Below are 23,151 nucleotides of genomic sequence, written 5' to 3'. Positions count from 1 at the left end.
AGGATCCAGGCGTTTGTCCTGGAGACAACACGGCACTAATATTCACTGTTACAGCAGCCGGACCTCTGCCAGGTTTCTTAACTTTCTGAAGCTCCAGCTTGCCCATCTATAAAAATAAGGACTTCTGCAAGCCCTATAGGCTTGGATCGCGTCTGACCATGACGAAGCCTTCAATAAAAGTAACAGGTGTTATTTTGGGAGAACTTAATTCTTCACAGAGAAATGTCTTGAGGCTGGCATCCACACTGGACACGTCTGAAAAGACAACATCTGTGTTCAAGCTGAGAAGGGAAACCAGACAGGAAGCTCCCCAGCCTAGAATGGGGTGAGAGAATAGTGGACGTCACTATCATCTCCTCTCTGAAAAGACCATGGATTTCAAAATATCCGTGAGTAAGATCACTATGAGATCTGCTTTAAATTGCTCCAGCAAAAGTTTGTGTATGTGTGTGGTCGTAAGACTGGCTAATGTGACTAACTGAAGCTGCCCAACAGCAGTTTTTAATCTCTGCTTATATTTGGAAATTTTCATAATAAAAAGGCTGGGGAAGGTGAAGGCTGCAACACATGGATTATAAATATTAAATCACTAAAAAGGTCACTCACTTGCCTAAAAAGGTCATTTTAGGAATACAAAATCTCATCTTCGCCTTTGCTTGGGACTGAAAAAGGTACCTCAACTGCTGAGAAAGTGACTTATAAAGCTGACTGGACTATAAATAGCACTTATGATTGCTTTGCCTTCTCGCCATCCTCTCGAGTCCCATTGCCGAAAAGCCATCTGACAGGCGGTCCAACTTTCCACCTCCATACGATTCGTTTTCTTTCCAGTGCTCCCTTTCCACCTTGGAGGTCTCAGATTGAAAACTTGAGATCATGCACCATCACACCCATGGCTGCCGCTCATCAAGCTCCAGCGTGGCTGGTTTTGTTGGATACTGGTCAGCTGTGCACTGTCGACTCTTCAGAAGCACGCACTGACAGAATCCCATGCTATCAGCTGCTCCATTGGCCCACACACATGACTCAAATGTGATGGGAGGGAAAAATGGGCTGCTGGGAGCTGAGGGCAGGGCGGGGACTGTGACCTTACGTGCAATCAGACCTTTTACCAATCATCACTGACCTCCGAGGGGCCCGGCCCGTTAGAGAATCACAGTTAGGAGCACAGTGGGAAGGGGCTGGAACGGTTCCCCATCCACCTCCTCCTCCAGAGCAGAACTCTCCTTACAATGACCAAGGTGGTCACCCAGTCAGCCAGTTCATTGTACAGAAGTAACTATTAAAAGTTCCCCTTTATGCCTGAAACTGAAAGCTCCTGCCATGTAAACTCCACCCCATTTTAGCAGCAAGTCTTTCTCTCCCCAAAGCTGGCTCTCCCTGTGCAATCAAAGCATCAGCCCAACTAACTGGGCTCTGCTCTCCCCCCCGACCCCCGGCCCCCTCTGGTAGCCCTGAGCCAGGGACTCTGTTTCCCTGGGCGGGTCTCATGCCTGCTCAATCACACCAGCAGGGACCTGGATCAACCTTTAATTCTAGGACCCAGCTTCTCACACCAGTGTTGGCCGTGACATCACAGCAGCTTCTGCCCAGGCCTGTCTCCTGCTTCCAACCGGGTGTTCCTGATGGTTAGAAGTCATAGGGACGTGGGCATAATTAACAAAGCCAAGAGCTGCCCAACCGACCTTCCAGAACAGATCGCTGACTAAAAACTCTTAACTGGAGCCAAGCAGTGATGCCAAATGCGAGAGTTATTCTCTTGCGTTTCACTATCCCGAGTCAGTGTCCTCCTGTCTCAGCCCTCCCACCCAGGCCTAAATCTCAGAGGGCGGCTGGAAACCAACTCTTCTCTGAAGACAAGCAAAACTAATGGATTTTGCTTTATTTTACCCAAGCAATCTTGCTTTGCTTATCAAAATACAATCAACCCTTTCTATCAGAGAGCCAACAGGTTAAAAGCTCCACGTAAATGAAACCGGAATGGAAAGCTTAGCTGCAGCAGGAGAAAGGATCCCTCAATGGTCAGGCTCTGTTTCCGCGAGAAGCTTGGTGAGGCTTGGGGATGATAAACCACACTTACAAAGACAGACACTGCAGTCGTCGGCACCCTCACTTCTTTACTAGCACCGGGATGAGGATCCACGTTATCCTGGGGAACTGGAAAGGAAGAGACAGAGCGCCTCCTAAGAAGTAACATAAAGGACAGTGTTAGGACTACACGGACTCACAGTCCGCCCGCCTCTCAGCAGGGACTCAAAGACGCCGCTTATCAGTAGCTTCTTTTCCCTTCGAAACCCTCCAAACCACAGAACGAGCCCCCTCGAATTGGAAGCCCCCTGACACAGTGACAACTGGAAAGACAGCACTTACCTTCGCTCTCCTTCTCGCTAACTCACAGACTCCGAAACACAACACTGAAAAGCAAGCCTGAACAACCGCTGCCCCCATCAAATAAACCGCTAGACACGTCCTCAACTTAACGTGACCACGAGCTCCAAGGGGGCTCGTGGGTATTTTCACAAAACTATTTCAAGATGATTCCTAAGCCTGGTTACCATCATCCTCGGGGTACACTTGTGGTCAGGGTGGAGCTGAACACATGCCAAAAGGAAGAGCGGCCAGAGCTTGAGTTAACTGTACAAAGAGCTCAACCTATCTGCCCCACTCAGAGGGCGGACGGCATGCCCAGGCACATGCAAAGCGTCCTGGTTATTGGCACATGGACATGTGATGACTGGGGCAGTGAAGCAGTGATGAACGTGGTTATCAATGACCCACACTCGCATGCTGGGCTAGGAGAGGATAACGTTTTCACCTGGCAGCATCGGAAGAGTGATGTCCCAAAAGGGGAGACTCGGACAGACTAAAGGGTAAGGCCAGAGGTCAGCACGCAGCGGGATTGAGAGAGAGGAAGTTGAGGGAAAAAAGGAAGAAGCTAAATGAAAGCTGAAATTAAGGCATCTGCATATACTCTGCACTGAGATTCTGGTGCACGTTTAAAAAACACTAACAAATCATGTACATGTACTTAGGTATATTTATACACATATATATACACACAAGGAAAGGTGAAGGTTTTCTAACCTACCCAAAGATATTAGTGATAGAATCCAGAAGGCCTCCAGCAGGCTGCGAGAGTCGCTTACTAAAGAGGAGGGGAGGATAGGTTTAAACCTTAGAAACATTCTGCCCAAACAATCAATCAAAAACAGTCCACAAAAATAAGTTCCTGGGAGTAATGTTTCCCACCGAGTTCCCAAACCCCAGCAGAGAACCCCTCCCAGGACTGAACTACCAGAAAACAGAGGGAGGGCAGGAGGGAACACCCAGCCTCGAAACCTCAAAAGGAGTAAGATTCCCGAGCCTTAAATTAACTTCCCTGGAAATGATGCTTTGGCCAATAAACTGTCTAACTGACCTAACAACTTCTAGTAGAGTTAAGGACAAACCCCATTCTTTTGGTCCTGCTTTGGCAAATTAAAAAAAAAAATCCTGGAGCCCTGGTAAGTAGTAAACAGTATGCTAGTCTAAGCAATCACCCAGCCTAACAAGGTCCCTCCTTCAGGAAGCCGCTATACTTCTTTCTGCTTCTCTTCACGGCTGGAGGCACCACTGAGGGACGGCTCCCTCCTAGTTAAGGAGGGGCGAACGGAGAAAGATGGGGACGCTCTGAAGCCCACACCCTCCACGGTTGAGTGAGGGGGGCTACACGCTCCAGCCGGGGCCCCCAAACTGCTCCCTGGTCCTGCCCACGGTGGCTGCCAGGGTGCCCCCCGAGTGCTCCATTCCTGGCACAGCCCGTCTACCTACGTGGCCGCTCTGCTGATGGCTCGCACGGGAGAGGTCTCCTCAGGGTGCTCAGAGGTTTCATCCATGAGGACTTCAATGTCATCATCCCTGAAAAGAAGGGCGAGAGGCCGAGTCTTTGCTTCTGCTGAACAGAAGCTCTGTGACGAGCCTGCTCTGCTAAGGCCGACAGGCAACGCCACTCCCTAATCACACACGGCCCGGGAGACTCGACTGGGACATAGCCAGTTTCAGCTTCTCTCGAGAAAAAGGAGCTTCCATCAGAGCAACGTGAAAAGGAACAGTCTAAGTCGGATCCAGACTCCAGCTGCAAATAACCTGAGAAGGGAGCTCTGGATCTCTTCAGGTCTAAACACAGCTCCCACTTGAAAAGCACCGAAATAGTGGCTTATTAAGTCCATAACCACATAACCAGGAGCATGGAAGATTTTCCTCATCAGAAGTCTCCTGCACGCCAACCACCAGACTGCAGTACCCAGCAAGAAACAGTTCCCAGGAGGCGGGCTGAGCAATGGAGGACATGGAGGACAGCTAGGGGCAGCTGCAGTGTACAAGAATACGCCAGGACAAGGGGACGGTCCAAGGCAATAAGAAGATGGACTGCTAAAAGGGCAATGAGATCAATGGGCACATAAACAACCCGGGTCTAAGTATTACTTTAAGAATAAAAGACAGGAAAGCAGAACCTAAACACATTTCATCTTTGACTCTGGCTGTTCGATGCTTATGTTTAAGTACTTGGTGTTTCTGACATTTGGTGAGTTCATCACATTACATGTGAAATAAGTCACAAGAATGTGTTCCTGGGGCTTCCCTGTTGGGCCAGTGGCTAAAACTCTGTGCTCCCAACATAGGGGGCCTGGGTTTGATGCCTGGTCAGGGAACTTTATCCCACGTGCCGCAATTAAGAGTTTACATGCCTCAACTAAAGATCCCACAGGTCACAAGAAAGGACAAAGATCTTGCATGCTGCAACTTGACACGGACAAATAAATATTAAAAAAGAAAAAAAATGTGCTTCTCTGCTGTTTATCCCACCAGATGCAAAGCCCCTCTGGAATTCCCCTTCCTCCCCATTTTCCTGGTTGGAGGAAAAGCAAGTAATTAGTTTGGTCTTAACGACCTCCTACCAAGTTGCAATCTTCATGGAGAGGTAAACTGATAAAAACTAATAACCCGAAACTTTATTACCAAATGTTTGGATTCACAGGAACTTGGAAGAGATTCTCCCATGTTAATTATCTGGATTATGTAAATATAGTCTATACTCCAGAACCTGTTACCAAGCAAGTCAAACTAAGTTCAAGCAAATCTATTTTCCTTGGCTACTGATTCCAGGATCCCGTGTAACTGACCCCCATCCTGGCCAGGGCTGAGAGAAGAACAAAGGTGGGGCCTGAAGACAGAGAACAGGCTGGGCTTTCTTCTCCTCTCGCTGGTGGTTTGGGAAGAGTCATCTCTGTTCACACAAGGGTAACACAGAACAGCAGAGATGGCAAGAGTGATAAACATGAGCTGAGCCTGCGTAAATGGTTTGTTCAAGACAGAACTGTACAGTTACAGGTACTTGAAATTGCACAAAGACCTAGAACCATGAGAAAATAGCAGCATCTGGTAACTTATCAAAACCCTTCAAAGATGAAAGCATTCTTTGACCCGGAAACTCTACTTTTAGGGAAGCACAGGAGAGTAAGAACAGGACTTTACAGTTAGACACCCTGGGTTTCCAGCCTGCCCCTGCCACCTGCTGTGTGTTTGGGGCAGGACGCTTTACCTGTCTACACCTACTCACCTGTTCACATTGGCCAATAGCAGGCAGACAAATGATGCTTTCATCAGATATTACTTTTAAGGAGAACCAAATCTCATTTCTAGATCAACTATTTATCTACTTTGCAGCTCTGGGCAAAAATACCTGACATTCACTTTCCCCATGTGGGAAGATAGAAGATACACACACATGCTACATCTAAAGCAAAGGCTTGGTATGAGATTTGTTATCTTATAAATCAAGACCTTTGGCCAATGACCCCTAGATGAAATGAAACCACTCCCCTTCATTTATAAGGAAGCAACCAACATTTTAAAAGAGAGGATCGTAACTATAATATTTCACAATTTATTTCAATGGGGAGGGAACAAATTCTGAACCAGAGCAAAGGGAATTTAGTCACTAAAATACCCACCACTCTCAAAACAAAGCCTCAAATCTCAGGACGACCCTCCACCTGACTTCAGATTAGGAAAAACTCCATCTTGATTCATTTCCTTGTGTTCCAGGAGATCCCAGTTTTTACTCAGGCTTCAAAGGTTTGCCCAAACTCCACATGAAGTCACAAACCAAGAAGAGAGCAGGAGATACAACCCGAGCCCAGCATCACAGTGCAACAGCTCCAACTAGAGGCAGAAAATGGGTCAGGGTGTCAACAGGAAGACAGCAAGGCTGTCGCTGATTAAGGGTGAAGGAAGTCAGAACTCACCCTTCCTGGAAGCCAACAACTTCCTGGAAAGAAATGAGTGTTTTTTTTTATTTTCTCTCCTAAGTCTTTTACTTTTCTTCCTACAATCTATAAAATGGTTTTACAGAAACAAAACATTATAAAGCTATTTCAGAAGAGCAAACCAAATGACTAAGAGCATAGTTTTAATGTGCAGCTCTCTACTCACTGCTCAACTGGCAGAGGCTCCTTCGCTGCTTCTGCGAGCTCCTTCTGCAGCCGGGCTTGCCGCCTCCTATTAAAAAAAAAAAAGCCCACTATTGATGCCTACTTAAAGCAAACAAGGGGTCTTGGCTCTTAAAAAACTACTAGCTCTAATAATATATTTTAAGTGCATATTTTAAGTGCACTGAATATTCAAGTAACTTTTGCCCTGGGCAAACATACCCAGAGGCCCAAACCCACATCTGTACCATCAGAAAGGACCCCATTATGATGGATTTCAGAGCAAAGCCCCAAGAGGTATTATGTCATTAGAGAAAGCAATGGACCAGCAGAGAAGCCTGCCCGCGGAGCCCAGGGCCTCTCAGGACAGAAGCGTTCCCCAGCTTTATCCGGGGTTAGTCATGACGGAGACTTAGTTTTCTACAGCAAACAGCCTCACACCAACAGACCAAGAGCACAGATAATCATAAAAATGTATGTGTTCTGGCATGGTTTTATTATGTTACAGGTTTTAACTCATTAAACACTTATAACAAGCTTTGAGGGTGAATACTACGAGTCCCATTTTACAAACGTGGAAACCGAGGTACAGTGAGATTCTTCAGCTGTCAAAGTGCATGCAGCTTCAATTTACTAGGGCTGAACATCCAAGTTTCGGCTGTGGCGGAAGTTTCACTTGGTCTGCAGTTGCTTCCACTCTCTCCCTGCTCTCAGAACCATTTTTGGCTTTCCTTCCCAAGTCCTAAATTCAGGGGCTTCTTAACCTTTAAGCCTTGGCCTCCCTCTCTTTTCCATGGCGATTTCACTTGTATCTGTGGTTTTGCCTTTGAGGTGGAGGGACCCCCCCAACCTACAACTCCAGCCCTGCTCCTGAGCTCAGGCCAAGAATTCTGGAAACTTTTTTTTCTAAAATGTTTCTACCATAGCGGGAACTTTCAAAAAGGGCAGGTCCTGCAGGTGACACAGCAGAATGTGCAACAGGACAAGGCTGTAGCTTAAAAAAAATGCTTCACACTCTTAATCCCATACCTGACCTGGAAGATGAAAAGTCGGTTTTAGTTTACAGAATAAGTGACAAACAACACAAATTAACAGATTTTTCGTAGGTGGAATTAAGAGGTGACCTCTAAACCATCTCTGAGGGAAGAGCAGAGTCTCGGGGTGGGGTGTCTAACGCTCCCCTATGGGAGAGGCAGGCGCCTGGTAGGGGCGGTAAGGCACACAGCTTGAGGCACAGGGAGAACACGGCCGCAGCCCGGCTTTCATCAGAAAGGCCGACAGGAAACTTTCTCTGACAGCTGACGGCTTCCCCAGAGCGTCCCACACATCGGCCACTGTGCCGGCCAGCGGGGACACACCCAGACGAGCAAGGGAGGCAGCACAGGAGCAGCTATTTCAAAACAGCGCTCCCCTGCGACCCAGGTAAACAGAAGCTGCCAGAAGAGGAAGGATACCTAATCTGGGAAACTGGGGGGGGGCGGGGGGGGAGGCTTCTGACAAGGAGGAACTAGCTGAGTCACGTGATGAAAAGGACGCCGGCCCCACACGTGCACTCAGAGGGTAATTCGTGCAAGGGCACATTCCCAGGAAAACATCCCATGGGACGCAACCGGGGCAGCTGTGCCACGTGCCTCACGCCCCGCTGTCACCACAGAGTCTGGGTTGTTCTCGTCCACGTGACATTCGAGCACTCTCCCTCCGCGTAATGGCACGCTGGCTTCTCCGTCAGGCAGCTTCTCACCCTCAGCGGATCCTCACCACTCCCCAGCTGCCTAAGAGCTCCACATACAAGCCACCCAGGGAAGCCCAAGAACGCTGGAGTGGGCAGTCTCTCCCTTCTCCAGCGGATCTTCCCGACCCAGGAATCACACGGGGTCTCCTGCACTGCAGGTGGATTCTTCACCAGCTGAGCTACCAGGGAAGCCCTTATAAGCCACACAATTTAACTTAAATGTGAGACAGAAAGGAAATGAAAATGATAGTTCACTTTTTCTTAATATTAACTTCAGTATGTCTGTTTTTAAATGACTTCATAAAATCCCACTGTATGAAAATATCAGTTTCTTTGCCTCCCAAGGTAGGTACTGCTTCTGACTTTCCACTTCTGTGAATAACGGACAATCATGGAATTGTATTTGTGAGCCAGTCTCATGACTCACTTACGATGAATTCCAACAAGAGGAACACTTCTCAGGTGCCCGCCATCTCCAGAGCCCTCCAGGGGGTTGAAGAAACAGCTCCCCCCATCAGAAATGTCCCACCTTCCTTCCTACCAACAACCCTTTTAACCAAATTCAGAGCCTGTCCACTTCTTTTACGATCTATGCTTTACAACCATCTGTCTGAATGCTCACCTGTTTCTTAATAGACTCTATACTAAAGACATGCATTTTATAGCTGCATACCCTCAATGGTTGTTTTACAGTGTTCTTCAATGTTAAGAAACCTATGATTTTTATACAGTCCATTTTTTATTACCATTACTTTTCATGTTTATAAAGTCTTCCCATACTCCTATTTAGGAACTTATCACAAAACAACAGGGTAACATTTTTTCCTTCTACCTTTTGCTTTCTGTTTTCACACAGATTTCAAAATCTTTCTGCATACAGTATTTGGTAGGACTAGGGCTCATCGTTATTAGGGCTCTTTCCTATTCCATGTATTCGTTCTTTTCGATTTTAACTACGATAATCTTTTCAAATTCTAAACTACTGACGTGGGGATTTAAAATCAAATGTTCTAAATCTTTTAGACTCTTATTACTAGTGACGTTGGCCCACAGTCATTCTGTACACTGGCAAGATCAGAATTTTTAGTTGGGACAATTTTATAAAATGAGGGGAAGGATTTTAATCTTTTTCTAATTCCGGTTTAATTTATAAGGTTCAAGAATTAGCTTTTCTTCTTGAAACATGGAAAGAATTCACTGGCAAATACAGTAATGGGCCAAAGCCCTTCAGGGAGGTAATGCTCTGCTCAGCTGTAAAAGTGTTCTCATAAATCCACGTCTCTTTTTTACCCACTACTGCCCCTTCTCCTTCTGGCAGTGTTTCCTGATGCCCCCTCCCCGTGGTTAGAGCTGCCAGGTGTGTCCTGCTTTTCTAGCTTCTACTGCACCAACGATGAGACTCAGACTGCGGGGTCATCTCCCACCTTGAGTCCTTTTCATTCTCCGCGTTTAGGCGGTTGGCCTCCTGGGCTTTCTCGGCCATCCACCGGGTGACCAGCTCCTGGTTCTCCTCGGAAGTCTTCCGCAGCTTCTCCTCTAGGGCGGTGAAGGTGATCTGCAGGGCGTCGTACTCATCCTTCAGGGTCTGGTTGGCTCTTTCAAGGTCCTGAAGCTTAGTGCGCAGCTCCTGGCACTCGGCCTCCAGGTCAGAGATGGTCTGCAGGTACTCTGCAATTCTGAAAGAACGAGGAGAGCTGTGTGAGCCTGGGCCCTGCAGTGACCGTAGCCACCAGCGTGGGCACCTCACCTGGCCAAGCCCAGCCCCGGGGGTTTAGGGACAATCCCGTTAGCAGAGGAAATACCTCGGGCAAAGTTCACCAGACTGTGAACGAAGAGTTCAGGTTCAGAGAAGCAGGGTGGGAAGGAAGAGGGAAATTTGATGCTGAACTGAGAGTGGTGATGGCAGCTCAGCAGGAGGCCAGGGATCCGTGCATTCCATCCCCTCCCTCGCTGAGACTAAGCAAGCTCGCCACCTTTCATTCTAAGCCTCCGGAGAGCCCTCTCGGCAGACTCGGAGAACAGGCCCAGAGGAAACCCAGGCTCCCCTCCAGCTCAAAGGTCCCAGATCTGGAGGCTCTGTTTATCTCGTCTGGCAGGCTTCTCCCAGATGAAGAATAACCTGCTCATAAGCGCACCCCTGTTCCCGTGCCCACCACAGGAGATGCCGCTCCCAGAGGTGGCAGTGGCTGTGGGGAGAACTCGGGTTGCCTCGTGTTCGCTTCCCAGAGCCAAGCTTACTTCTCAGGGGGTGTGTCTCAGGGGGGTATGTGTGTGCTGGGATCCCAGAGGCCTGAGGGTACTGTCCTTGCCTTTCACATTCTCAGAGGGTAGAAAAGGGCCCCATGCGATGCTTGCACAGAAATGAAACTGGTGCTGAGTCCAGCGTGGGGGCTACTGGCCCCACGCACAAGAGAACAGTACAACAGGAAGTGTGACCGCACGCCCGGTCCTGAAGGAGGCCTGGTCTCTACTCACTTGGCTTCATTCATCTGCATTTCCTTGTCCTTCTGCTGCATTTGGTTATTCAGGTCAATCACCAACTGGGCTAACTTGGGGGGTAAAGAACATATTCATCATTAACAAGAGAGTTTTGGACCTCAGTTGGAAATTAGTAAGAGTAACTTATTTTAAAGAAAAAAAAATAGGTGCCTGTGGGGTTGGGCCACGGCAGGAAGAAGAAATGAGCTGTGTGGAAGAGAGAAGGGCCGACAGGGAGGCTCCAAGCTCAGCGCGTGCCTCCCCTGCTGCAGGCAGCCTGGGACAGACCTGTGATGTTCTGGGTTGACTACTGGGCTCCTGCTGAGAGGGTCTGTCTACCCTCCACCCCGGCGACCTTTCCAGATGCTTTAGCTGATGGAACCATCAACTCAGCTGAAGACCTTTATAACCTGCCATTAGACCACTACCCAGGGTAAACAGAGCCCAGAAGGTGCTTCGTCCCAATTAATTTTTCTGAAACTGCAGGGTTCACACTTCATGATGGTTATCAGTAAACTTTCAGTCGACTGAGGAGTAGGGTTCTTTCTATGTTTTCTCCACTTGCACCTTTCATGCCTCCTGGGAGTTATCTCGAGGGTTGCTGATGGTGGTGGGGGGGTCTCACCTTTCCTGTTGCTTTATTCCCACAGAGAGAGCTGGCGATGCTGTATGTAGCCCGAATGGCTGCAAATGCCAGTGGAAGTACCTGCCCCCCGCCGCCCCCACACTCAGGGAGAGATGAGAAAGGCTATCTTTCTTTACCTCCCCACGTTTCTTGTGCAATTCAGTCAGTTCTTCTTGGTGTTTAATTCTCAGCTGGGCCATTTCTTGCAGCTGACTATCATTCCATGAACCATCATGTCCGGGACTAAATGCCCCAACCAGGCAGATGAAGAGAACATGCAAAAAAGAGGGAAAAAGAAAAAAATCAGACCCTAGACCCCTTCAATCAGACACTGGAACAGTAACTTTGGAATCTGAAGCCTGTAGATGACAGCACAGCCAATAAAGCAGTTCAGTTCTCCAGGCCAGTGGTCATGAGTCACTACAAACCTGAAGCAGAAAGGAGGAGCCGTGAGACATGGATAAAACCAACCAGTCACAACCCAAACCACCAGCCGTGCCAGGAATGAAGGATGGCTTCCGGAATGAAGTTCAGGTGAACGGGGAGGAGACAAGGCAGTCCCCTCAGCTGACAGGTATCTGAGAGCCAGCTCTGAGCCGGGGCTGCTCTGGGAGTGGGCAGAAGGCAGGGACACTGCTCTGCCCGTGTGACGCCGCAATCGGCCGAGAGCACAGACCACAAGTGAGAGGATGGACGGAGGCTGGGGTCAGATGTGCTGTGAAGAAAAACTTAGCGGTGTAAATAAAGAAGGGAACGGAACGATAGGGCTCCTGTCCCATGCAGAGTAACCAAAGGCAGCCCGAGAGGTGATGCGAGGCTGGAGACACGACAGAAGTGAAGAACTAGCCGTGTGGGCCTGGGGACAGGGCTGTGTGAGCGGAGGGAACAACAAGTGTCGCAGAGGCTGGAGGCGGGCAACTCGAGCCAGGGGTGCAGGGGGTCAGGGAGGAGCAGGGAGGTCATGCAGAGCCTCCCAGAGCCCTGAGGACTGTGGCTTTTCCTCTGCATGATTGGAAGCCACTGAGGGCGTTGAGCAGAGGAATGACTTACGTGTCAAAGGATCGCTATAGCTGCTGGGTGCAGAGCGGGCTGCAGGGGGGCAAGGGCAGAACAGGGAGATTGGTTAGCAGTTATTTTACAGTCTGGACTCGAGAAAGTGCAGATCAGGACAGGGCAGCGGCAGGGGATGTGGTAAGACGTGGTCAGATCCGAGCTAGGTCCACTGCGGAGAGAGACTGCAGGACTTGCCTCTGAACTGGCCGTGGGGAACGAGAGAAAGACAGGAGTCGGGGATGACTTCAAGGCTTTTGGCCTGAGTGGCTGATCAAAGGCAGACATTACCACCACAAGAGAAAGGGATGTGGGAGAAGGTGGAGGCAGGGGGCGGCTGAAGAACAAGGTCACCTCGGATATCCATGGGGGTACGCCGAGTGGGAGAAGGCACATTTATTAGAGCCTGACTTCAAGTAAAGAAGTCTAAGCTGGAGGCTGACAGAGACACTGTCAGCAGACAAACGCACCTGAAGCCGTGGACTAAGTTCAGGCCACCTTGGGAGCCAATGGGGTTTGGGAAAGTCTGCAGATGTGTGCACACTACCTCAGAACCCGCAGTAGGTGACCAGACTGTGGATGGGTGACTCAGGAGACGGTCTCAGCTGGAGCTCCAGATGTAAACCATCAGACCATAGTGAGCAGCTAAAACCAGCATCCGGGGGAAAGACGGCTGGCAAACTAGGGTACCACCACCCGAAGGGAGGATGGGCGGACCATCTCCTCCCAGTGACTAGTAAGAGATAAAGAGGGAAAGGGGAGCAGAGTGTGCTCCCTCCGTCTCTAAAAGCATTTTTATCACAGGTGCTAAGACACCTAATGCTGCGTTCTCTGAGGCAACACAGTGCTTCCTCAATCTTGGCCCAAGAGGTCGAAGTCTGGAGACTAGAAAGTGACCCATGCCTTATAAGAAACCACCCTAAGTGAGGCAATAAAAGCAACAGGCTTACTTAAAAAAAAAAAGCAACAGGCTTGAGTAACTGACTCTGTATGAGAATTAGGAAGATAAGAAATAACTGCTACCAGATTCTCATTTTAATGCGAAGCAAAGTGAAATATGCAAAACATCAAACTAGTCCCTTCTTCCAAGAAGCTGGCATTGTAGAGAAAAGATCCCTGAGACAAAGGCAAGGACCCAGGGCGCTCATTTCTCTGCTCAGAGCCTTTTCACTGCTTCCATTTTACTCACCAAAGAAACCAAACTTCTTATAAAAGCCCACTGCTCCACTAGACAGAGAAAAAGATCATCCAGAAGAGATTCTTGGGCCTCATCAGGTCCAACAAAAGGGCCGATAATCTGCATTGATAGTCTACATCTCTAACGCTCTCGGGACCTTCGGATGGCTCACAAGGGCTGAGCAGCCACCAAGGCAGTGGGTCCTAAAGGTCAGAGGTCGTCAGAATCACCTAAAAGGTTTCTTCATACAAGATGACTGGGCCCTACCCTGAGAGCTTCTGAGACAGGAGGTCTGGGGTGAGGCCCAACATTCCACATTTCTAACAGATTTCTAAGGCTGCAGTCCAGGGAGCATACTTAGAAAACAGTTGGAGTCAACTATTTCCCAGGAAAGAGTTTAACTTTAATCTCTTCTGTTAGCAAAGGGATTAAAACACTGAAGAGGGGAGCCAGAAAATCGATGAGAGAAAGCTGTTTAAGCACAGCGTGTTTTAGAATTAACTAGAATGGGATGGGCAGGGCAGGACTTAAGGACAGTTGGGAAAACAGAGAAAGCAACCAATCAGACCCCATCTCCTGGGAACACGCGCATCCCGCCAGCACACACCTCTTTGAGTTGGTTTCCCCACGCAGCTCAGGTCCTTGAGAACAAGGACTCTGGCTTGTTCATCTTCGTATCCCAGCGCCTGGCCCACAATGGTGTCTCAGTGAACGAGACCCCTGCCCCAGTCCGGGAACGGAAGCACAGGTAGGCACTGAAGGGGAAGGCACACAAGTGCAAACCAAGGGACAGACGCAGAGGATGCTGTGGGCAAAGAATCAACTGGCCAGGTGACTGCAGAGGGGGAGGGTCGGGACACTGAGGGAGAAAGGGAACCGCAGCTGACTTGTGGAAAATAAGGATAGGAATGAGGCAGTCAGGAGGAGGCCTGGAAAGGAACACAAGTTTACAGGAAAGCAAGGACCTCCATTTACATTACCACCCCAGTGCTGCGCTTAATCGCTCGGTCGTGTCCGACTCTGTGTGACCCCAGGGACTGTAGCCCGCCAGGCTCCCCTGTCCAAGAGATTTCCCAGACAAGAATACTGGAGTGGGTAGCCTATCTCTTCTCCAGGGGAACATCCCGACCCAGGAATCGAACCGGAGTCTTCTGCATTGCAGGCAGGTTCTTTACCAGCTGAGCTATCCGGGAAGCCCAACTACCCCAGTGATACTCAGTTAAAAGAATGTTGTATATTTATTTATAGTACCTTTCCAAGCAAATGAGTTTGGCTGATAGATAAAGGATGGAGGACTTTAGTCACCAAGAGTCTTATTGTTGTTTAGTCGCTCAGTCGTGTCCGACTCTTTTCGATCCCATGGACTGAAGCACAACAGGCTTCCCTATTGTTCACTATCTCTGGGACCTTGTTCAAACTCATGTTCATTGAGTCAATGATGCCACCCAACCATCTCATCCTCTGCCACCTTCTTCTCCTCCTGACTTCAATTTTCCCCAGCATCAGGGTCTTTCCAACGAGTCGGCTCTTTGCATCAAGTACTGGAGCCTGAATATTCATTTGAAGGACTGACACTGAAGCTCCACTACCTTGGAAATGAAGAGTCTAACCAAATAGAAATAAAATGTTCCAGGATTTCAGCTGACTGAATTTAGACGAAAAACGGTCACGTGGCTTCTCTACACCTAAGCTGAACAGAGCACAGCGACTACTATTTTAAATACTGAGGAGGCTCCCAGGGCCACAGCTTAGGCACGCTCTCCTGAATTGTGCTTAGGCAGAAATGCAGCCGAGGATGGGCCATCTGTCCCTCTGTCCACTCCAGTCTGTCTGCAGACCATCTCGCCAATGAGGAAACATGAACGGCAGGTATTGAGCAGATATGGCGACAGGAATAAATGAAATAAGCTACATCAGGCATTTCTGTTTTTCTTCTAAAACCCCAAATTACCATCAACTTTGCTTTTACAATGGGGAAAATGTAACTGACATACCAAAAAACATGTCGATTTTAGAGCAAGAATGGGTATGATTACCATGTAAATTGTATGCATATATGGTCATGTCTGACCCTTTGCAACCCTTTGGACTGTAGCCCGCCAAGCTACTCTGTGCATGGGATTTTTTAGGCAAGAAGTGGGTGCCATTTCTTCCTCCAGGGGATCTTCCCAACCCAGGGATTGAACCTGTGTCTCCTACACTGCAGCTGGATTCTTCACCCACTGAGCTACTGAGCAAACATGGTGAACAAATGGAAAAGGAAGACAGTAACGAGAGGGTAACAGGCAGGAAGGCCAGGGGTCTCCAAACGGAAGAAATAGGCTGCAAGTGCCAGACATTTTTATCTCTCTTAAGTGGCAGGAAGAAACAAACTACAGATATTTTTTTTCTTCTCTATACAAATTTAAAAGGTTTCTCTTAAAATGCTGTGTTGCCATGACACCTGGTTTCACCTGAAGCTAACTATTCTCAAACCTTGAGTTAACCAACACATTTTTTCTTATGGAAATGTTTGTCTTAAGCTATGTTAATCTACCCCAGACTCTGTCTTCAAGTTGGTTCCGCCAAATGGCTCAAACTACTTGACAAACCAGTATGTTATACTCAGATATTGTTCCCCTAGTCTATGTAAACGAAACTATTTGCGTGGTAATCTGCCCTTCTACAAGATTCAAAGTCAATTGTTTTATGGCCTGGGATGAATTATCTGGTGCCATTCTAAATTTTAAGACATTCCTTCCTTTTCATTAACAGACTGCGAGTGACTATATAACTTACAGCTAAAGACTAGGTGGGGGGTACTCTTTCTGCCCCCTTCTGATGCTTATGTCAGAAGCTTTCTCTATCCCCTTTATACTTTAATAAAACTTTATTACACAAAAGCTCTGAGCGATCCAGCCTCATCTCTGGCCCCGGATTGAATTCGTCTCCTCCGGAGGCCAAGAATCCTGGCGTCTTATAGTTTAGCAACAACCTTTCAGTAAGACTCTAGAATGATTCCATTTAAGCTGCTTAGGACCCTCAGAAAGAGACAGTGAAGTCCCAACATGAACATACACTCACAGGTTTAATGAAGCAATACCTATCCTTCCTACTAAAATGCAGGTTTTCCCCTAGTCTTTCTTTAAAGAAAAAAAAGAAAGCTTTTTGAAACTCACTGGTGTGATCACATACTAAAATATGCTGCAACACACTGAACTAAAAAAGATTAAACAGACCTGTACTGCTTATGTTTACAGGCCTTTGAATCCTGTACCAGCAAGATCTATGTAAATCTGTTCAAGAGTGCTTATACCTTATTATTTAGAAAAAGTGAGGCTTTGTAGGCTAGAGAAGCTGGCCTGGCCACTAGTCTGAAGCAGTTTCTCAAGCTCACATCATACTGATGATGAGCCTTCTGGTGGGGAAGTACCTACATGCCTTCAAAAAAAAAAGATTTTAGCTATGTGGCTTCAGAAGCTTTGATTTGAAAGGAACTGACAAAACCTAAAAACTGTAAACTGAAAGTTTCTCTGACTCTTTGTGACCCCATGGACTATACAGTTCATGGAATTCTCCAGGCCAGAATACTGGAGTGGGTAGCCTTTCCCTTCTCCAGGGAATCTTTCCAACCCAGGGATCGAACCCTGGTCTCCTGCATTGCAGGCAGATTCTTTACCAACTGAGTGACAAGGGAGGCCCAAACAAAACTGGAGCACAAACACAGTACTTGGTTTGTTTCAAAGTTAGTGACTTTGAAGAAGTGACAATTGAACTAAGACAAATTTCAATTAAAAGGGGACATAAATAACAGAGGATAGTTTTCAAATACCTTATCTCATGTCTGTTTGGTACGTCATGCTTTTCGGCTTGTAGCTTATGGGCCAGCACTGAATGAAGATCTGACTTTTCCAGCAACTTGTTATCTATCAAAGAAAAAAAAGGTTAATATAACCTATGTACACTTAATTACTACTTAATGTTTTATAAAGATCTGGACCAAAAAAAATAATCAGAAGATGATGGGGCTGGTTTCACTTTTATGAGGTACTTTTTTTATGAGTACTTTGATAAGTACTAGGTATACTGCACTTTGTCACCAACTGTAGCAGTCGTCCAAACTCCAAGAACATACACTCCTTAGATGCTTCCTGGCCTAAGCATAGGCAGCCAGACAAAGGAATCTGAAAACTCCCCCAAAAAACATCCCCTCTCCATTCTTTCTACTCCCACAGCTTCCTACCTGGGGAAGAAGAAACAAACAACATACCAAAACACAATGGAAAAATGAAGTGCTATGCACCACTAAGTAAAAGAGGAAAACTACCTTAAATTCAGATCAGAGCACTAGGGATACAAATACAAACCAGAGTCCCTGACCACAAAGAGTAAAACATACATGGGTGGGGAGGGGTGGAGGTCAAGTATAAAAAGGAAGAGAAAAAGTGAGCTTTTACTCATTTTCTCAGATGGTTTCACATGTGAAGAAGACAGACAGTCCAGGCAAAAGGTTTAGAGCTGCCTAGTAAGTGGCTAGAAATAAAAGTCACTCCAACACATGAGAGTGCAGGATGGGAAAATTCAGACCTCTTCTTACTGGCAATGGTGAAACAACAGATTTTAAAAGCAAGGAGTCACTGGAAGGACTGATGCTGATGCTCCAATCCTTTGGCCACCTGATGCGAAGAGCCAACTCACTGGAAAAGACCCTGATGCTGGGAAAGATTGAGGGCAAAAGGAGAAGGGAGCGGCAGAGGATGAGATGGTTGGATAGCATCACCGACTCAATGGATATGAACTTGAGCAAACTCCAGGAGATAGTGAAGGACAGGGAAGTCTGGTGTGCTGTAGTCTGTGGGTTGCAGAGTCGGACATGACTTAGCGACGCAACAAGTTACATTAACAGATAGTAATGAGTAAGAAGCCAAAGGTTATCCTGAGGTTCCCTGCTTGACCAACTAGGTGCAAGATTCTACCATGCTGAAGAATACAGGCGCAGAGAGTTCAAAAAAGAGAGTTCTAGAACCATAATAAATGTGACGGGACCACAATAAGGAAGTCAAAGGTCAAGTCAGGGCTAGAAATGACAGGCACCCAGGGAGCTAGTGAGATCAGAAGTGGAACGGGTGCACGGAGCAGAAAAAAGTGCCCCTGGGAAACTTACAGAAAACCCACATCTGATGTGGGCTTTCACTAACCCCACACATCTGAGATGACAGCTGCTTCACGACAAAAACGCGACAGGGTTTACGCCAGTGACCATTCCTGTTAGAAGGGCTAGTCTTTCCTCTTAGAGTGGAGCCCCATTTTTTTCATCTCTGAAGATGGAAAGCCTGGGCAGAAACAGAAACACTGTCTTCATCTATATTAATTTAATAAACTAGCTCAGAAGAGGGAAGGGATTCCAACCTTGAATGTTCACCTGTGTCAAGGGGTCTTGATAAAGATCTTCAAAAATGTTACAGATGGATGCCTGGTGATAGTGGGTCTTTCAAAGGACAGGAGGTATTCAAGAGGGATCCTTCCTAAAAGCTCCTCTCACTCAAGAGAAGGATGGAGAGGGAGGGGAGCCGCCTGCAGTCCCCAAGGCCTCTTCTCATCTTCCTCTTCAGGCCCAGAGGCAGGACTGACAGCAAACTCTGTCCCCCTCTTTGAGAAGCGGGGCAATGAAGAGTGGAACCGTTTCATAGTCAAACCAGAGGTGATCTCCCAAACATCAACCCCTGCCTAAACTGGAGATCTGCACAGGCCAGGGTAGCCACGTCCTATTGCTCCTCACCCCGTCTCCTCTCCAACTGCTCCCCTGCCCCGGGCTTGTACTCCTCACTAGGCTGTTTGAAGACATGTTCCCTCTTAAGACAGGACTGACCTGTCTTTCTGACTAGCCTTCAACATCCTCCACTCCCTTCAAGATGTCCATTTTCAAAGTGCAGAAAAACATTCAACTGTGTCAATGCAATGACAAGCAAGCACCTTCCATTTATAGACAATTACGTAGATGGCATTCAAAGCACTTGCCCAGCACTGTATTTATGAAGCAGGCAAGGCAAGCTTCACCCCGATTTTATAGATGTAGGTAAGTGAGGCTGGTAAGGGGACTGTGGTCAGACGGCCAACTCGATGTGACAGCTTTTAAAGAATAAGCATGTGATGAAATACCTAATGACGTGAATTTATGTAACCCATGAGGAGTCATGTTTGAATAAGGAGTTTCCTGTGCTTCTGGCTTTCTGAAATAGCACCAGGCTGCCAGTCTCTTAAGAGTGTAAAGAATTAGTGCAACAGTGGCACACCCATCATCTCCCTTTTCTTCCATTTTAGTTAAGAGGATGAGCTCAGCTAGGACCATTTCTTGGGGAACCCAGTGAGAAAAGCAAAAATGCAAAAAAGTTAGGAGCCATCAAGTCTGGGTCCAAATCTAGACCCTATCTACTCTGCTGTGCTTCCCGGAGAAATTACCTAACCTCTCTTGGTCTCAGATTCCTCATTTGTATAAAGGGCAACATGACCTGTCTCAGGGAATTTTCAGAAAGAAAGTGAAACAATACATGCCAAACACTGCAGCACAAAAGCTTGTCTATACATCAGATTTACTTGGGGAGCACCAAGAAATACTGACCCCCATGTCCCACCGCATTCCTGTGGTTTAGTTGGTCTGGGGTATGGCCTGAACTTTGTAATTTTTGAAAAGATCCCCATCTAATTCTAACCTGCAGGTACCTGTAGGAACCACAAATTTAGCATGATCAGAAATCAATGAAGGGTATTGACTACTATTACATTGAATCTAATCATCAACAGAATTTGAGACCTAAAGGCATACTTCAATCAAGGGGCAGACCTGGAACCAGAGGTTCCAACAGTGCCGGTTTCTTCCCCCAAATGTGTCATCAGTTAGGGTAAAATGGGGGGCGAGGTAAGGAAATGCTCATTAGAAGGCATCTAAGGGCACAAATCCAACCAGTCCATCCTAAAGGAAATCAGTCCTGAATAGTCATTGGAAGGACTGATGCTGAAGCTGAAACTCCAATACTCTGGCCACCTGATGTGAAGAACTGATTCACTGGAAAAGACCCTGATGCTGGGAAAGATTGAAGGCGGGAGGAAAAGGGGACAACAGAGGATGAGATGGTTGGATGGCATCACCGACTCGATGGACATGAGTTTGAGCAAGCTCCAGGAGATGGGGATAGACAGGGGAGCCTGGCCTGCTGCAATCCATGGGGTTACAAAGAGTCGGATATGACTGAGCGACTGAACTGAATTGAAGGGCACAAACATTTTTGTACTCAAATTGCTGCAGCGGCGGTGGGTGTGGCCCACCTCTTTCACATCCAAGTTTTCAGTAACAGTAAAGCCTACGATGTCCCGACTAAAAAGTGAGTTAAGACTCAAGATGTGTCAGAAATAACACGAAGGCGAGTGTAAGGACAGGTCTTGAGAAATGAAAGGCAAACATTTCGTGATACTCGGAGCAAACGCTAATGCCGCGAGTTAATGCTTCAAGTCAGTGCCCATTTCAGTAACACGATGCCCGAAACAGCCCGTTTCTGGAAGCTACCTATTTAATTACAAAAAGGCATGGGGCTGCGCCAGGCATTGGGAACCCGGGGCAGCAGCGAGCCGCGCGAGAGGCGCCGGGGCCCGGCCTGGGGTTCCTGCTGGAGGCCCCGCATGCCTCGGCGGGGTCCGCCCGCCCGCCCCCTGGGCCCGCCCGCCGCTCACACTGCAGGATGATTTCCTCGAACGCCTGCCTCTGCAGCCGGTCCCGGCGTCTCAGCTCCTCTGAGATGTGGCGCTTCCAACGCGGGAAGACGGCGGTGCGGAGGCCCGACGACATGTCGTGTGCTGCCCCGGCGCCTCAGCGCCGCCGATTCGAGCGCAGATTGGCGGCCGCGGCCCGCACCATGAGGGAACCAGCGGGCGCGGGAAGGCCAGTGGCCCCAGCGATCAGCTCCACGCAGAGGCCGCCCCCGAAGCCATCCAGGACGGACTTCCGGCTCCTGGCGGAAATGGCTTTGAACCGAGCCGGAAAGCCCGCCTTCTCATCCTACGTCTCGCGCCACGCGCACGCCGGCGTCCGGCGCCGACTTGCGGCGCTGGGTGATGACATCATCCCGATACCGGAAGTGCCGGTGGTAGAGATGTGGCCGCTGGGAGGCGTGCGGGCTACGTTGGAGGCTTGGTCCGGGGGTTGGGGAAGGAAACGGTGAAAGGGCGGCTTCCGCCCACTTGCTGTCCCCTTTGCTTGCTTTTCCGCGTTTTATACTTCCTTTTCTAGCCTACCTCTGTTTTCTTCAGGTCAGTTTACTGAGCAAAAGTAAACTCCCCATATGGTAACTGAGTGATCAAGGATATGTGACAACCTTCCTAAGCCTCAACTTCCTAATCTGTAAAATTGCGCGCGCTCTAAATCGCTTCAGTTGTGTTCCAGTCTCTGCGACCCCATGGACTATGGCCCACCAGGCTCCTCTGTCCATGGGATTCTCCAAGCAAGAATACTGGAGTGGGTTGCCATTTCCTCCTCCAGGGCATCTTCCAAACCCAGGGATCAAACCTGCATCTCTCACATCTGCTGCATTGGCAGGCGGGTTCTTTACCACTAGCGCCACGTGGGAAGCCCAGGTGAAATGGGGAGGGCCCCTAAATGGGGAAGGAATGATACCTACCTCACAGGATTGCCGTGAGGGTTAAAATAATACCTATGTAATGCAATTCACACTGTGCTTGTGCATGGTAAGCTTAACTTTACCTAGATGCTCCGTTTCCTTCTGAGTCTTAATCAAAGTTTGGTTGCTTTAGCAAGAGCATCCCATTAGTCTTAGAAAAGACTTTTTATTTTGCAATGAAGAAATGGATTACAAAGAACAGGTAAAGAAAATGTGAATATATTAGCTACGTGAATCGTTAGAAAGCTAGAAATAGTCTACTACCTAAAAGTAAATGGGTCCTTAGAAGGTATTTTAAGGGTGGGGATAAAAACAGGATTTTGAAAGAAAGAAAGAAAAAAAAAAAAGGACAGTTTGCCGGTAGACAAAAATGGGAGATGGAAGTCTTGGGAGAAAATGGCACGTGTCAACTAAGTAGAATGGAAAACCTAGTCTGTAGTAGAATCACCTGAGCTCCATCTGCCTTTAACAAGTCAGTGAATTTATTACCTGGAACTGGAACTGGACGAAGTAGGAGGCAGAGGAGAAGAAAGGAATGTCAGAAACTGCCTTTTCTTTCTCTGTCTAAAGTTCAGAGGAAGATCCTTCACAAGCAAATAAGAAAGCCTTTGATCTCCTGTGGCGCTCAGGAGTAGGGCAGTTAAGCTTCTAGAGCCACAAAGATATTTCATTGGCAGCCAGTACTGAGTGATATGGATGTGTGGGAAAAATCCATGGGGATCAGAAAAAGCAGGGACTTCCTAACACTGAAGCAAGTGAAGAAGCAGGTTCTGAAAGTCACCAAAAATGCCTCTACATGTAACAGTGGTACCAATCTCAGAAGAGCCTAGCCTCAGCTCTTTAGACAGCTGGGTATGCTGATTTCCACCAATCCCCTCAACACACAAGATTGTGATTAAAACACATTAACGAATTTGCAGGAACAGCAATTCCGCTTACAGGAATGTATCCAACAGATACTTGGACAAATG

The 23,151-nt window shown here is 47.9% G+C and overlaps 1 protein-coding gene and 1 non-coding gene across 5 annotated transcripts in view; both read right to left on the bottom strand.

Moving 5' to 3' along the window:
* The window catches only part of ATG16L1 (autophagy related 16 like 1), a 43,005-nt gene extending 21,499 nt beyond the window's left edge, over nucleotides 1-21,506 (bottom strand). The window contains exons 1-10 of one of the 4 annotated variants that reach the window (XM_065916893.1): nucleotides 21,237-21,506; nucleotides 17,344-17,437; nucleotides 11,443-11,548; nucleotides 10,678-10,751; nucleotides 9,627-9,878; nucleotides 6,475-6,540; nucleotides 3,811-3,897; nucleotides 3,089-3,145; nucleotides 2,816-2,863; nucleotides 2,081-2,183 (exon numbers count right to left, since the gene is read on the bottom strand). In XM_065916893.1, coding sequence (XP_065772965.1) covers nucleotides 2,081-2,183; nucleotides 2,816-2,863; nucleotides 3,089-3,145; nucleotides 3,811-3,897; nucleotides 6,475-6,540; nucleotides 9,627-9,878; nucleotides 10,678-10,751; nucleotides 11,443-11,548; nucleotides 17,344-17,437; nucleotides 21,237-21,351 — 1,002 coding nt within the window. In that variant the 5' untranslated portion in view covers nucleotides 21,352-21,506. The remainder of the gene's footprint in view (nucleotides 1-2,080; nucleotides 2,184-2,815; nucleotides 2,864-3,088; nucleotides 3,146-3,810; nucleotides 3,898-6,474; nucleotides 6,541-9,626; nucleotides 9,879-10,677; nucleotides 10,752-11,442; nucleotides 11,549-17,343; nucleotides 17,438-21,236) is intronic. The other 3 variants (XM_065916900.1, XM_065916906.1, XM_065916911.1) reach the window with 3 other exon arrangements.
* LOC136156449 (small Cajal body-specific RNA 6) lies at nucleotides 852-1,127 on the bottom strand. Its single transcript, XR_010661001.1, has one exon. It is a non-coding gene; the product is annotated as a small Cajal body-specific RNA 6 (non-coding RNA).
* Nucleotides 21,507-23,151: the final 1,645 nt, after the last annotated feature.

This window comes from Muntiacus reevesi, chromosome 1 (assembly GCF_963930625.1).
Source record: "Muntiacus reevesi chromosome 1, mMunRee1.1, whole genome shotgun sequence".
Lineage (NCBI taxonomy): Eukaryota > Metazoa > Chordata > Mammalia > Artiodactyla > Cervidae > Muntiacus > Muntiacus reevesi.
Note: the sequence above shows the minus strand (reverse complement) of the source record. Positions and strands in the feature narration are given on the sequence as shown.